The following is a 13,558-nucleotide window of genomic DNA, read 5'->3' on the forward strand; positions in this document are numbered from 1 at the left end:
TTTTCCCTTTCTGCATGATCTTATGTGTACCTGGGTCAGTTCATTTGTTACCACGTGACATGTTTGTGCGCTGTGTTTTGTCTTCAGAAGGTTAGTGCCAAGCAGAGCTTGGCCTGCAAAATAGATAACAGGTCTCAGACTGCTACTGGAGAGGACCTTCACCCTATAACAGGTCTCAGACTGCTACTGGAGAGGACCTTCACCCAAACACAGGACGTGTCCCTAACCACCCTTGGCCCTGCTTTTCAGAATTAAACTCACTAGGCAGAGCTATGGTTGGACACATTGTACCAAAACAACTTATTAAAAGGTCACAGTGAACTTTATGAACTATCACACTGAAACCAAGAAGACTATGTGTAATGCTTTTGCTCTTTAGCTCAAAATATAATGAATTTAACACACATGATTAATATAATGCACTACGTGAATATAATGATGTTCATGCACACATGATATGAATATATTTAATTCCAACAATCCCCCTTTTGGTCCCACCGGGACCACCTTTGTTGGATACCTATTCAGTGATCAAAACAAAACGACAAGCGTCCCGGCACCAATCATGGAGCATCCCAGGACACATTAAGAAGGTTTCCACTCCCCCTTTTGATCTTTTTTAAAAGATCATCATTAACTAACCACCTACTGAACAGATCCCGGAAATTCTCTACACAAAATCAGAATCACAGTCACAATTACAACAGATATTACAAATAACAATGCAAAACGCTTCATTTGGGAATGGAATTTCATCTTGACTGTTGACTGGGATACCTTTATACCAGATTCAGAACCTCTAACCTGGGCGTTTTCAACCTTCACTCTTCGTCAACCTTGTGTCCACTTCTTTCTTCAACCAGGGATTGGACTAATCACCTGGAGTTGGAGCTTGGGAGGGGATTATTCTGCCCCTTTGCTGGTCCCTTTGCTCTTTTCCGCTCTTCTCTTCGTCCGAAGGGATGCGTGCGCCTCCTTCCAGTGCGGCTTGCACTTCCCTCAGTGTCCGTCCTGGCTCCTCCGCTGGCGTGCACTGACTCCAATGATTCCATGTTTCCCCCTTTCTGCGTAGTTTCACTGCATGGCTGGTGCGTTCAGTCACCTCGAATGGACCGGTCCACCTGGGTTGGTTCCACTTCCTTTTTATCTCTCTGAGGCTGACCCAGGCAGCCTGGGGGAATGTGTGGGCTGTGGATCTCTCACCTTTCTGTTTGGAGAACCTGGACACAAATACTTGTAAATCATAAAAATAGGCTTTGGGCAATCTTTTTACTTTACTTTCTGCTGGCCCAGTAGCCGCCGGACCAGGAAATTTTCTGCCTTTTTCCAGCTCAAATGGGGTGAATCAAGTGGACCTGTTCACAGAGAAACAAATTGTCATTAGAGCAATAGGCAAAGCATCAACCCAATGCATCCCAGTCACACTGCAGATTTTGCTCAGTTTCTGCTTTATGTTTAGGTTCATTCTCTCCACTTTTCCCTGTGATTGTGGATGGTACACTGTACCAAACTTATGCTGGAGCCCCAGCATTTGTTCAACTGTTTGTAGGTCTGAATTCTTGAAGTGGGAGCCGTTGTCGGACCTTATCCTAGAGGGGAAACCATGAGTGGGGATGTAATGGTTGATTAGACATTTTACCACTGTTTTGCTGTCTTCCCTTTTTGCTGGCCAGGCTTCAGGCCATCCTGAAAAAGAGTTTACTGCCACCAATAGGTATTGGCACCCTCTGCTGACTGTCCCCATGTCAGTAAAGTCAATGATTACCTCACCCATTGTTTCACATGTCAGTGGGAATGCTCCCATTTCTGGTTTCACTGTTGGTTTTGGGTTGTACAGCAAGCATGTCTGTCATTCTTCTACCTAGTTTTTTGTCATGTCTTTCATGTGTGGATGCCACCAGTGACATAGCGCTCTGTCCAGCTGGTTTGATCCCACATGTCCTAATCTATGTGTTTCAGTCAAAGTCTGTCTGGTAATGCTAAGAGGTAACAGTACTCTCCTGTCAGGTCCGCGCCAGATTCCGTCCACCTCTCTAGCTCCTCTGTTTTTACACTATGTTTTCTCTTCTGGGGTGGCTTTCAAATGTAATTCTTTTAGGGTGTCTGGTGTGTGTTGGATTTCATCCTCTGGCCTGCACACTAGTTGTCTGCCTGCACGGCTGTCGTATCCTGCACTCCTCTTAGCTGCTTCATCTGCCATCCTATTTCCTTCTGCCTCTACTGACTTCCCACTGTCATGCCCCCTACATTCAATCACTGCCACTCCTGCAGGTTCCTGTAAGCGATGCACTAACAGTTTAATTTCCTGTTCATGTCTAATTGGCTCTCCTGATGCAGTTACAAACCCTGTTCTTACCCATTGCTGGAGGTTTAAGTGACAAGCCCCTACCACATATGCTGAGTCAGTGCAGATGTTTACCGTTCGCGACGCTCTAGGTCTAACGGGAGACAGAAAAAGCATTAGCCAGATCAATGCATGTGAACCATTTTTGTGTAGGCAACAAATTTGTAAAGGCCACATAGGGATTTGGAACGGGGCACGTAGGTGTTCCCAGATTAGCATTTACTTTTCTCAAGTCGTGCACCATAGGCCTTGTATTGTGTGAGAAATACTTTCAATAGCCACTGGTTTAATGGGGTACTGAGGCTGTCTGATCGGTAGCAAAGTTTTCATTTCAAATGTGACAGGTTTACAATGCACCAACCCTACATCTGTGGAGCCAGTACTCCATGGATTCAGGAAGTGAGGTCACCGGGGCAGCCGCGTCAGGGTGATCAGTCATTTCTCTACCATGTGACCTGGAAATGAGACAGTTCTCCAAAAAAGCAGTATCATGCACATATGGCGGGAACATGTGGATGGAGTATGTGTCAGTGCTGGGTGAGTAGAAAACAACGTCAGTTTGAGTGCGTCTAAAATCTTTAGCAGCTACTGCAGATTTAACCATTGGGCCTAATTCCTTAGCTTGATGTTTGGGGTTTATTGCCTGAGTAATGTGGGGAACAGATTCACCTGACATTTTATACCAGGACATTTGTTCAGGGGTGAGTTCTACCTCAACAGCTACACCTTGGTTACCTGCATAGATGCTAGTGGATTTTAAATCCCACTGTTTACCAAATAGGTTATCGGAAAACTCATTATAATAGAGAAGGTCATTTTCTCTGTCATAATGGAGGGTGAGGTGTGGAGGGTCAGCAGGTGGTACATACGGACGGAGGCTGCAAATCCAGGGTTTCCATTGATGTTAGGCAGACAGGATGCCAGTGTGAGTGGGTGTCTCAGTGAACAGAAGAGGAAGTAAAACAGGCAGCTTCTGTCTTTTCCCAGCGAAGCCTACAACAGTCACAAATCGTTCTGATAGAGGTGCATTATTTGTGTCATTCAAAGTGGAGTAGGAGCATCTGAATCCACTAAAAAATGGATAGTCTTTCCCACCTACTTCCACTGCAAGGAGAGGTTCTGCCAAAGCCCTCTCCGTAGCTTCCCCTGGGCCCCCTCAGTACATACCCTCATACCATCCTGGAGCCTGGTCACCTTCCTGTGTCAGGGGATACTGGCCTGGGTGTCCGTAGCTGGGAGCAATGGTGGGGTTTGGGCCTGGTGCCCCCCTCGTTGTCCTCTGCCTCGCCCTCTCTGCCTTGGTGGAGCATGTGGGCAGGCAACTTTCCAGTGGTCCATGGCCCCGCACAAGAAGCATCCACTCTGTCGAAGTGGTTGGGGTCTGTTGAAACGAGTTGCAGCCCCCCCTGTATGTACCCCGGAACTGACCTCTGGATGGGAAAAATATCCCTGGGGAGATAGGAAAGCAGTAGGATAGGCTTGCTGAGGAGCAGGAAAGGGAGGAGGGATCTGGGGGATAGGATCACAAGGGAAAGGGGAGGGGTTGACTGGAGGGTATGGGTTAGAATTAGCAGGCATTGTGACAGACATTTGTTACTGAGCATCTTTTTGTTAAGTTTAGCTTTTGCTTCTGCTAACTGTAGTTTCAAAATCTGTGTCTGCAGCTCTGTGTTTTACTCCCCTTTTTGTCAGCTTTACGTTTAGCAATATCTAAATGATGTCTAACATGTTTCCGCCACACCGCATCTTCACAATCATCATCTAAATCTGGATTTTCTTCCAATTTTACACACACCTCTGATGGCAGCCCTGCAAACACCGCCTTCCTGAACCACACAGATGTATTGCCCTTTTTCTCTGGATTTTTTCCTGTCCCTTAATTCTTTCTCGCGCCTTCCCTCCAGAGTGTCCTACTCCCTGCTTGTGGCCTGTGTTACTCTGTTTCTTGTATTCCTCCAGCTGTTCAAGCCTCATTCTCTGACTGAATGGAGCATTCTCATAACTTTCCATTTGCTGCTCTGAGAGTGCGCGTTCCTGTTCTACAGAAGGAGAGGAGCAGAGAGGGGAGGGGCTCGGGGGCGCGCTTGGCTCTGTCTGTCTGGTCTGGTGTCCTGAGTCAAGGAAGAAAGTAACTGTGCCGCTTGTCACATCTATTATTGGGTATAGTCCGGGGGTCTGGGGGCCTTTAGTTCGTCAGTCTGAGTGTCGGATGTAGCAACATAAGAGGGAGGCTTAATGTCATGTCTGGGTTCTGATTCTGTCTTGTTCTGAAACATAGGACCTTTGGCTCCCTTGACTCCCTCGTTTTTTTCTGTTTTGTCTGACATGAGATGACTCACACTTTGGCCCATTAATGCTAATTCATGAATTTTCAGACCCTGGGCCTCTAATTCTTTTACCTTTTTCTTGAGTTTGGATCGTGGTATCAAAGCCTTTGAGTCACCCAATTGTTTCTTACATTCTTCTAACTCCTGTCTATATCTATTTCTGACTTTCCACAAATGTGCCAATAATGTAGTTGTGGTGTCCTCTGCGTTATCCTGAACGAGAGGCCACAACACTGTCTTTGTTTCTTTTTTAACCTTTTCCTGGTCTTTTTCAGCTGTCTTATCTGCCATTCCGCGCATTATCAATTCCATTTGTTTTTTCCACGGTTTATAGGGCCCGCAGCCTACGCCGGTAATTATATGATCTCTTTGGGCCTCCATTACTCCAAATTTATGATTATTCTTATTATTTCTTATTATTATTTTATTTATTTTTTACAGAGAATTACTTTAAACTTGAGACTACCTTTCACACTAAATAGTCAATGTTAGTGCTATCCTTCATGATCACCTCAGTGTCACTACCTTTCACGACTCTATTTTTAGAGATGTTACTTTTCGCCTCTGACTCTTCTTCACACTGATTTAGCCAATATAGTGCTGCCATTCATGTTTACTTCGACACTACCCCTTCACACTTTTTCTTTAAAGTGCTACCCCTTGAGTCTGACTTTCCTTAATTTATTTTTAAACTTGAGACTACCTTTCACACTAAATAGTCAATGTTAGTGCTACCCTTCATGATCACCTCAGTGTCACTACCTTTCACGACTCTATTTTTAGAGACGCTACCTTTCGTCTCTGACTCTTCTTCACACTAATTAAGCCAATATAGTGCTGCTTTTCATGTCTACTTCAACATTACACATTCACACTTTTTCTTTAAAGTGCTACCCCTTGAGTCTGACTTTCTTTATATTATCACAACAAAATTAGTCACAATATGGTACGTTCCTAGAATCCAACCTCTATGTCTTGATGTCAAGATTAATCAAAATACCTTTCTAAATTGTCAACCAGAACCAAGGACCTCACACATTCAATTTAGTTTTCTCCAATATAGCAGATTTGATATAAACAGGTTCTGCTTACCTTTTAGGTGGGCGCCCTTGGTGAATGATCAGAGTGTCCGGTTCTGGTTGTTTTGTCCAATGGAACCTCTTCCTCCTGGCTAGCTCGCCAAAATGTTGGGGCGACATCCTGCCCTTCTAGATTCTTTCAGGAAGAAGGGTTCAAGTCCGTAGGTTGGATGAAAGAACGTTTAATACCATGGAATATTCCAGAGACAAGGTTAAAGAGAATTATGCATCCATAGCTCTCCCTAAGTTTGTCTAACTCTTTTCCCTTTCTGCATGATCTTATGTGTACCTGGGTCAGTTCATTTGTTACCACGTGACATGTTTGTGCGCTGTGTTTTGTCTTCAGAAGGTTAGTGCCAAGCAGAGCTTGGCCTGCAAAATAGATAACAGGTCTCAGACTGCTACTGGAGAGGACCTTCACCCTATAACAGGTCTCAGACTGCTACTGGAGAGGACCTTCACCCAAACACAGGACGTGTCCCTAACCACCCTTGGCCCTGCTTTTCAGAATTAAACTCACTAGGCAGAGCTATGGTTGGACACATTGTACCAAAACAACTTATTAAAAGGTCACAGTGAACTTTATGAACTATCACACTGAAACCAAGAAGACTATGTGTAATGCTTTTGCTCTTTAGCTCAAAATATAATGAATTTAACACACATGATTAATATAATGCACTACGTGAATATAATGATGTTCATGCACACATGATATGAATATATTTAATTCCAACACCGGTTAAGTTTGTCAACCAAAAGTGCCCTGAGAGTGGAGCTTGGGATGGGCCAAGATTTCCCTTCAAAGAACAGCTTCACTACATTTAAAGCTCTATGATGACATTTTATAACCATCAATAAGCAAGGGCGTAATTTTCACTGGGGAGGGAAGGGCATGTCCCTCAACTTTTAAATCCTGTCTAGCCGCAGAAATTATGACGAGAGAAGATGGGAGTTGAGAAGAAATATTAACATGCTCATCTGAGTCACATTTAGATACTACCCTGCACCTAAAGCAATGAACTTAAAAAAAAAGTGCAATGCTATTTATTGGAAACATACAAAAACATTATATTATAATGTCGCAGGTCTCTATCAATGAAACTCCAAATGACCAGATGTAAAATAACACACTGATCCAGACACTAAAATACAATCTAGTTCTTTTTCCCTGTTATCTCAATTTTTGTTCCTATTCAAACCGGTTTGAACCAGCTTTTGACTGGTCCACAAATCCTTTTACAATACTGCCCCTTAGTGGTGACTTAGTTATATATATTTATTTATATTTTCTTTTTATCTTATCCTGTTGTAAAACAAGCAAACCCCTGTGCACTTAATGTTTTAAGCCTGTCCTGATGGAGCATGCGTTATGACTCCAATAAGTCCAAAGTGGAGTTTGCATTGTCTCCCTGTTCTGACATTATTTTCCTTCCACAGTCCAAAGACATGTGGATCGGTCAAATGTAAATGTATTGTCCTTTGATGGGTGTGAAGTACATTTACTCAAGTACTGTACTTAAGGACAGTTTGGAAGTACACTAGGTTGAGCATTTCCATTCTTTATTTCATACTTCAAAATGTTAGTATGTATGTATTTTCCACTCCACATTTATTTACTTATATATTTATTTGACGGCTTTAGTTGCTTGTTACTTTGTGGATTCAGATGAATGAAAATTAATTAATCAACAAATAATTGAGGATTTCTGCTTGATGAGTACTTTTACTTTTGGTTCTTGAAGTACATATCGATGCTAATACTTTGTAATTTTACATAAGTAGAAAGTTTGACTCTTCCTTGTGAATGTAAATGGACTGTTTTTATATAGCTCTTTTCTAGTCTTAACAACTACTCTCTACTACGCAAAGCACTTACACAGTACAGGAATCATTCACCACTCACACATTTACACACTGTGGCCAAGGCTGCTGTACAAGGTGCTACTTGCTCATCAGATAAACACTCACACACATTTACACTCTGATGCGCAGCATCGGGGGCAACTCGAGGTTCAGTGTCTTGTAACAGTATTTCTATTTTATTTATTTATTTATTTATTTATTTATTCATTCAGGACAATGCACATTGATGAAAATGTGCAACAGTACATGTAAATGTGCCAGATTGTAGCCCAAGGGCTAATTTCCATCTGCAGTCCAATAGGCAGGTTGGAGTTTACGCAAAAGACATAGGATAGTAACATTTAGATATAAAAAGAAACAATTAGCGGTGGTTACACGTTTGGTTAGCTCTAAGCCACAGCTTTACCTGGCTCTTAAAGGAGACCAAAGTGGGACGCTCCCTTATAGCTGGAGGAAGTGTGTTCCATAATGCACTACCTTTAATAGATAGTGCATTATGGCTGATGGAGGTTTTTCTGAAAGGAACCTCACAGTCCCTGTTTACCACCGCTCTGGTGATCCGCATTTGTCTATATTTAATAAACTCCAGCAATGGGGGTGGCGCCAGACCATGAAGCATTTTATAAATTAAGCACAAAGAGGAAAATTTACAATAATTATCAAAACTCAGTAAGTTATATTTCTCTAAGATATTGCAATGATGATAAAAGAGAGGTTTTTTATCCAGAGTCTTAAGCGCCTCCTTGTACAGAAGCTCAACTGGTTTTAGGGTAGTAGTACCCGACATAGACCAGCTGGTGATACAATAGTTCACATGTGAAAGTATCATTGAATGCAGGAACATCAGAGCAGCTGAATCTGATAGAGATCCTCTAATTTGTTTAAAATTATGAAGATTCAATTTAATTCTTTTGGATATCATTTTAACATGGTTTTTAAAAGAGAGTCTAGAGTCTATAATCACACCTAAATATTTACATTCATTAACAACTTCCAACTCTTCTGTGCCCAACATCACTCCCAATTGAGCAGGCATAACAGTGGAAGATTGCTTCTACACTGCAGATTTGCTTCTTTCAGCAAAAAAAGAAAAAATGTCCCCGTATGAAAACAGTCCGATCAGGACAAGGAAAGGCCAGCAAACACTTTGGACTTACACGGAATCTCTTGCCACCTGAAATTTCGTTTTAGTAAGTTTAGGTTTTTTTGTGCGTGCGTGTGTGCGTGCGTGCGTGCATGCACTTAGCATAGAAACCCTGACAGTGACACTTCTTGACCACGTGTGACTTTTTATTGCATTTGTTCACATTCCAAAAGAAGATACTGCCACACATCTATCAGCAAAGAAGACTACAAGTTAGTAAAAATGTTTTTTTTGTCTTTTTTTAAAGATTAATCATGTCTTCTTACAAACATACAAGCAATGCAACAGTCTTAAAATACAAAAAATCATACATTACCAGTCATATTGATGTACACAAAGACCAGCATCATGCTTTAATTGTAACACTGTGAAATGCTTAAATGTGTTCAACAATTTGGTGATTTAATGAAGGCTCATTTTGTTTCATATTACACAGCATTGGATTATGGGAGGCAAAGGGATGTCTGGGGGTTACAAAGGGGTCACAGCTGCCTTCTCTCTGAGTTCCTCTAAAGCCATTTGATCATACCCCCAAAAACGCACGTGTGTGTGTGTGTGTGTGTGAGTGTGCGTGCGTGTGTGTGTGTGTGTGTGTGTGTGTGTGTGTGTGTGTGTGTGTACACATAATGGCAAAAGAATGGGCGAAGCCTGCACAGTTTGAGTGTGTTCATGTCCTCAAACATGCCACTTTATGCCCTAATATTTGAACATCATGAACATTATCATGTTTACACTTGAAAATAAAACTCAGATAATAAAAATAAAAAAGAAGCAAATAAAACATCAAATTCACATAGGTCCCAGAGCAATGTAAGCACTTGCTACAATCTTACAACATTTGAGAATTTACATATACAGGTAAGGCACAGAAAATCATACAGTGGCAGCTGTTTGAATTAACAAAGCCAGAGAATGCGAGAGGAAGATTTGTGATAAACCCAAGGCAAACTTTAAGGCTTAACGTATACTTGCCAATGATTCCCAAAAAAATCATCTTTACTCAGACAGATGCACAACACCGCAGTGAGGGAATTTTCTTCTACTATATTGTGTTTGTGAGATTAAATCAATATTGTAATCACAATGAGAACTTTTGTGATTCATCTAGACAGTGAAATAACTGAAAACAGCTGCTCTGCACATTATGTGCATTTTCAGACATGAGATAGGGTATTATGTACAGCGGGAGTTGCCCCTAGTTGTTTGTTTCCGTTTGAATTTGAAAGCATGTCATGAGTATTGTTGTTTTCCTACGGGGTAAGGACCTACTATGGTCACATTAAAATCAAGTAGAAAGATTTTTTCACAGCCAGGTCAAGGATGCTTGTTTTCATTGATGTGTGGTTTCTTTTTATTGTCTGGCCTCCAACAATACTTTGTGCTGATGGTGCATGATCTTTATCGCCCGGACGCCTGTTTGTACTGCACGAAAAGAGAGGATTTGGCCTGAGGTCGCTACTATAGTTCATTCTCTGATAGGGCAAAATGAGCCCTGTTTTCTGCCATGGTGCCAACTGATATCACAGTACACAGTTCTACTTAAATGCTACAAAACATGAGCAAATCTAAAATGAAGATATGCAGAATCACATTGAAAAAAGACATTCAACATGTGGTCTTTTTTGGGGTTTTTTCCTCACTTACTAAGCTCTGGCTGTGCTATCTGGTATATAAACATGAAAAGGAGAGAAATACTCTGAAATTGATGCACATCTCTCTTCACTTGAAAGAATCCTGTGTAAATGGATGCATAGATGAGGTGTTATGAGGGTTAAAGGCCTTGCACAGAGTCTAAACCTCTGAATGTGCAAAAACAAAGGTATGCTCTTCATAACCTGAAAATGGACTTTTCTTACTCTTCTCAAAGAGCTGTATACCTGTAAATGTACCAGCACTTAATCGTGTGGTTTGTGTATGCGTGAGCCCTCTCACCCGTGCCGTGTGCAGCCACATGCTGCACATTTGCAGTATGTCGCTGTCTGAATGGAAATTTAAGTCAGTGCCTAACTACAGCAAAATTACTGATTTGCAGACACACAAGTATATTATAACTCTCTTTCCCCTGTCTACTCAAACCCCATGTACACATGTCTAATCTTTCATTGTATATGATTAAAACTCTTTCAATAGAAAAAGATGTTTTTAAAAATTGAACATGGATTTTCATCAAGTAAAAACATTTCCCCCCTGCATGTGTCCTTTCCACATTTTTTAAATATAAGAACACGCTTAATAAAAAACCTACTCCTCCCCTCTTTAACCTCTACTTTTTATATTTCATTTTTATCACAAACACGCAGATTTTTTGTCTCTATGTAGAATTGTTGCTTGTGTCTCAAAGGTTTTAATCTATCCCTGTATATTTAGTTTTTCATCCATTGGTTTTTGACCAGCCTATTCAAGAGTTGTGTTGTCTTGAGTTGTGTGCGTGTGTATGTGTGTGTGTGTGTGTGTGTGTGTGTGTGTGCTCTCTCTTATGTTGAACTTTTTGTGTGTGCAGGTGTACATGTGCTCTCTCTCACAGGTTCATACGGTGAGATCGTCTGACCTGGCCCTGCTGCTGGCTTTGCTTAGTCGGCTCAGCGGTCTGGTGTCTTCTATCGTATCCGTGGCCTTCATTCCTGCCCCCTCCCCTTTCACTGCTTCCTCTACCTCCACATCCTCATCAACAACTTCCTCCGCTCTCTCTGCTTCCACCTCCGGCGGCTGCACCTCCACTGACTCCTCCTCGTGTAATGTTACCCCCGCTATCTCAGTGGTCTGGGCATAGGAGGGCAGAGTCTCATCATACACCTTAGAGATGTCCCCCATGGGAAGCACCTCCTCCACCTTCTCCTGCAGCCCCTGGAAGGGTGGGGCCCCTCTGCCAGCCTCCATGCCCACCTCAGCCAGTGGGTAGAGGTGAGTTATGGGAACTTTCTCCTCCTCCAGCAGCTTGTAACCTTTTGCTCTCTGCAGGGAGGGTACAGCCATGGGGGGCAGGCTCTTCCCTTGTGGCGGCAAGGGGGCCGAGCCCTCACCTTGGGCTGGGGCGGGGGCCGGCTTGCGAAAGACAAAGCGAATCTTCTTCAGGCCCAGGTGACTGATCTCCACAAAGTTGAGGAAGAGTGAAACACAGGCAACAGCCAACATAAAGATGATGAAGACGGTCTTCTCCGTGGGACGAGACACAAAGCAGTCCACTGTATTGGGGCAGGGCCAGCGGCTGCATTTGTACAGCGGCAAGATGCGGAAGCCATACAGGAAATACTGGCCCACCACGAAGCCTACCTCAAACAGTGTCTTGAAGATGATGTGGCAGATGTAGGTCCTCAGCAGTGTGCCCTCCAGCCGGAACTTCTTGCTTCCCTTTGTGCTGGTCTCCTTAGTGGTGCGGACACTTCCCTGGTCAGGTGCCAGAGGGAGACGCTCCTCACTCAGCTCTTGCTGCCGGCTAAGTTCTGCTTCTTCTCGCTCTTTGCGTTTCTCCTCCATGTGGACATGGTGCACAGCATGACCCACATACACCAGAGATGGAGTGGACACAAAGATAATCTGCAGCACCCACAGGCGAATGTGGGAGATGGGGAAGGCCTCATCGTAGCACACATTTTCACATCCGGGCTGCTGTGTGTTGCAGACATAGTCAGACTGCTCATCGCCCCACACAAACTCTGCCGCCGTACCCAGAATGAGGATACGGAAGATGAAGAGCACCGTGAGCCACACCCGGCCGATCACCGTAGAGTGCTCGTTAACTTCCTCTAAAATATTACCCAGAAAGCTCCAGTCACCCATGATGGGTCCGTAGCCCTGCAGAATGAAGGGTGGGGTAGGAAGGGACACAGAGGGAGCAGACAGACAGGGAGGGTGGGGTAGGCAGGACAAACAGGGGGAGGGGAATAGACAGTGGCAAAAGTAAGAAATGTAGAAAAAACTCTAATTTGCCAAAAAAAATCAAACATATAAGCCATCATTGTATGCTACCAAATGTAATTCTATTAGAAAACCTGAAAAATGTAAAACCTCTAAAGGGTGTTTGAGTCCATTCTATTCCCATTAAAATTAGATTAAAACATTGAGTCAAATATTAAATAAAACATTAAAAAACTTAGAAAGGTATTGATTTTGTTGTTACACTGTTTACGATGTTAAACAAAATGGTGCAAACCAAAAAATACCTTGCTCTAGCTCTTTAAACGGTTCCACACAAAAACTTCCCGATAAAAACAATAAAGAGAGATCAATAGGTAGAAAAGAGTCCCTGCTTCTGTAAGGTATGATATAGATTAAAATGTAATCAAATGGGCAACTTGCCACAGCTGCGGCTCCGGCAAAGTTGAGTCCTGTCCCGTTCTCTTGGCACCCAGCAGGGAAAAGTGAACTTTTTTCTGCCCTCTTTCCCACCTAAAGCCCCGTCCTTGTCGCCCCACTGAGCAGATGTGAATGAATCGGCTCTGATGGTTGGTTTTTAGTTTCCTGCAATATTTAAGCTTGGAGCCAGACGGCCTTTATTTGCTGGGCGACGTGTGGTGACGCAGGAGACAATAGGATCAACAGAGCCAGAGCGGGGATGTATGGGAGCAGGCCTCAGGCTCCCACTCCAACATGGACACCGTACGGCCAGGGCACCGAGTCCACAGAAGAGCAGTCCAGCTCCATGCATGCAGTTCCCTCATACATACGTATGTAGAAGCACAGATACAGTAGATAAAACAACAACAGCATCTGATGTGCCTCGAGCTGCACTGCCAGGCCTAACATTAGAGCAGGGAGGCAGGTCAGTGACAAACTATCGGCTCAGGCAGGGATGAAAGAT

The 13,558-nt window shown here is 43.1% G+C and overlaps 1 protein-coding gene across 2 annotated transcripts; it reads right to left on the bottom strand.

Moving 5' to 3' along the window:
- Positions 1-9,404: 9,404 nt before the first annotated feature.
- LOC116698246 (gap junction alpha-8 protein) lies at positions 9,405-13,353 on the bottom strand. 2 transcript variants are annotated; one of them, XM_032530061.1, is made up of 2 exons: positions 12,921-13,353; positions 9,405-12,552 (listed from the first exon to the last, which is right to left on the bottom strand). In XM_032530061.1, exon 2 carries the CDS (start codon positions 12,535-12,537, stop codon positions 11,287-11,289), a length of 1,251 nt encoding a protein of 416 aa, XP_032385952.1. In that variant the 5' UTR covers positions 12,538-12,552; positions 12,921-13,353; the 3' UTR covers positions 9,405-11,286. The 2 variants fall into 2 exon arrangements, with proteins under 2 accessions (XP_032385952.1, XP_032385951.1); XM_032530060.1 differs by having other exon boundaries at positions 13,057-13,352.
- Positions 13,354-13,558: the final 205 nt, after the last annotated feature.

Source organism: Etheostoma spectabile, chromosome 11 (genome assembly GCF_008692095.1).
Source record: "Etheostoma spectabile isolate EspeVRDwgs_2016 chromosome 11, UIUC_Espe_1.0, whole genome shotgun sequence".
Taxonomy (NCBI): Eukaryota; Metazoa; Chordata; class Actinopteri; order Perciformes; family Percidae; genus Etheostoma; species Etheostoma spectabile.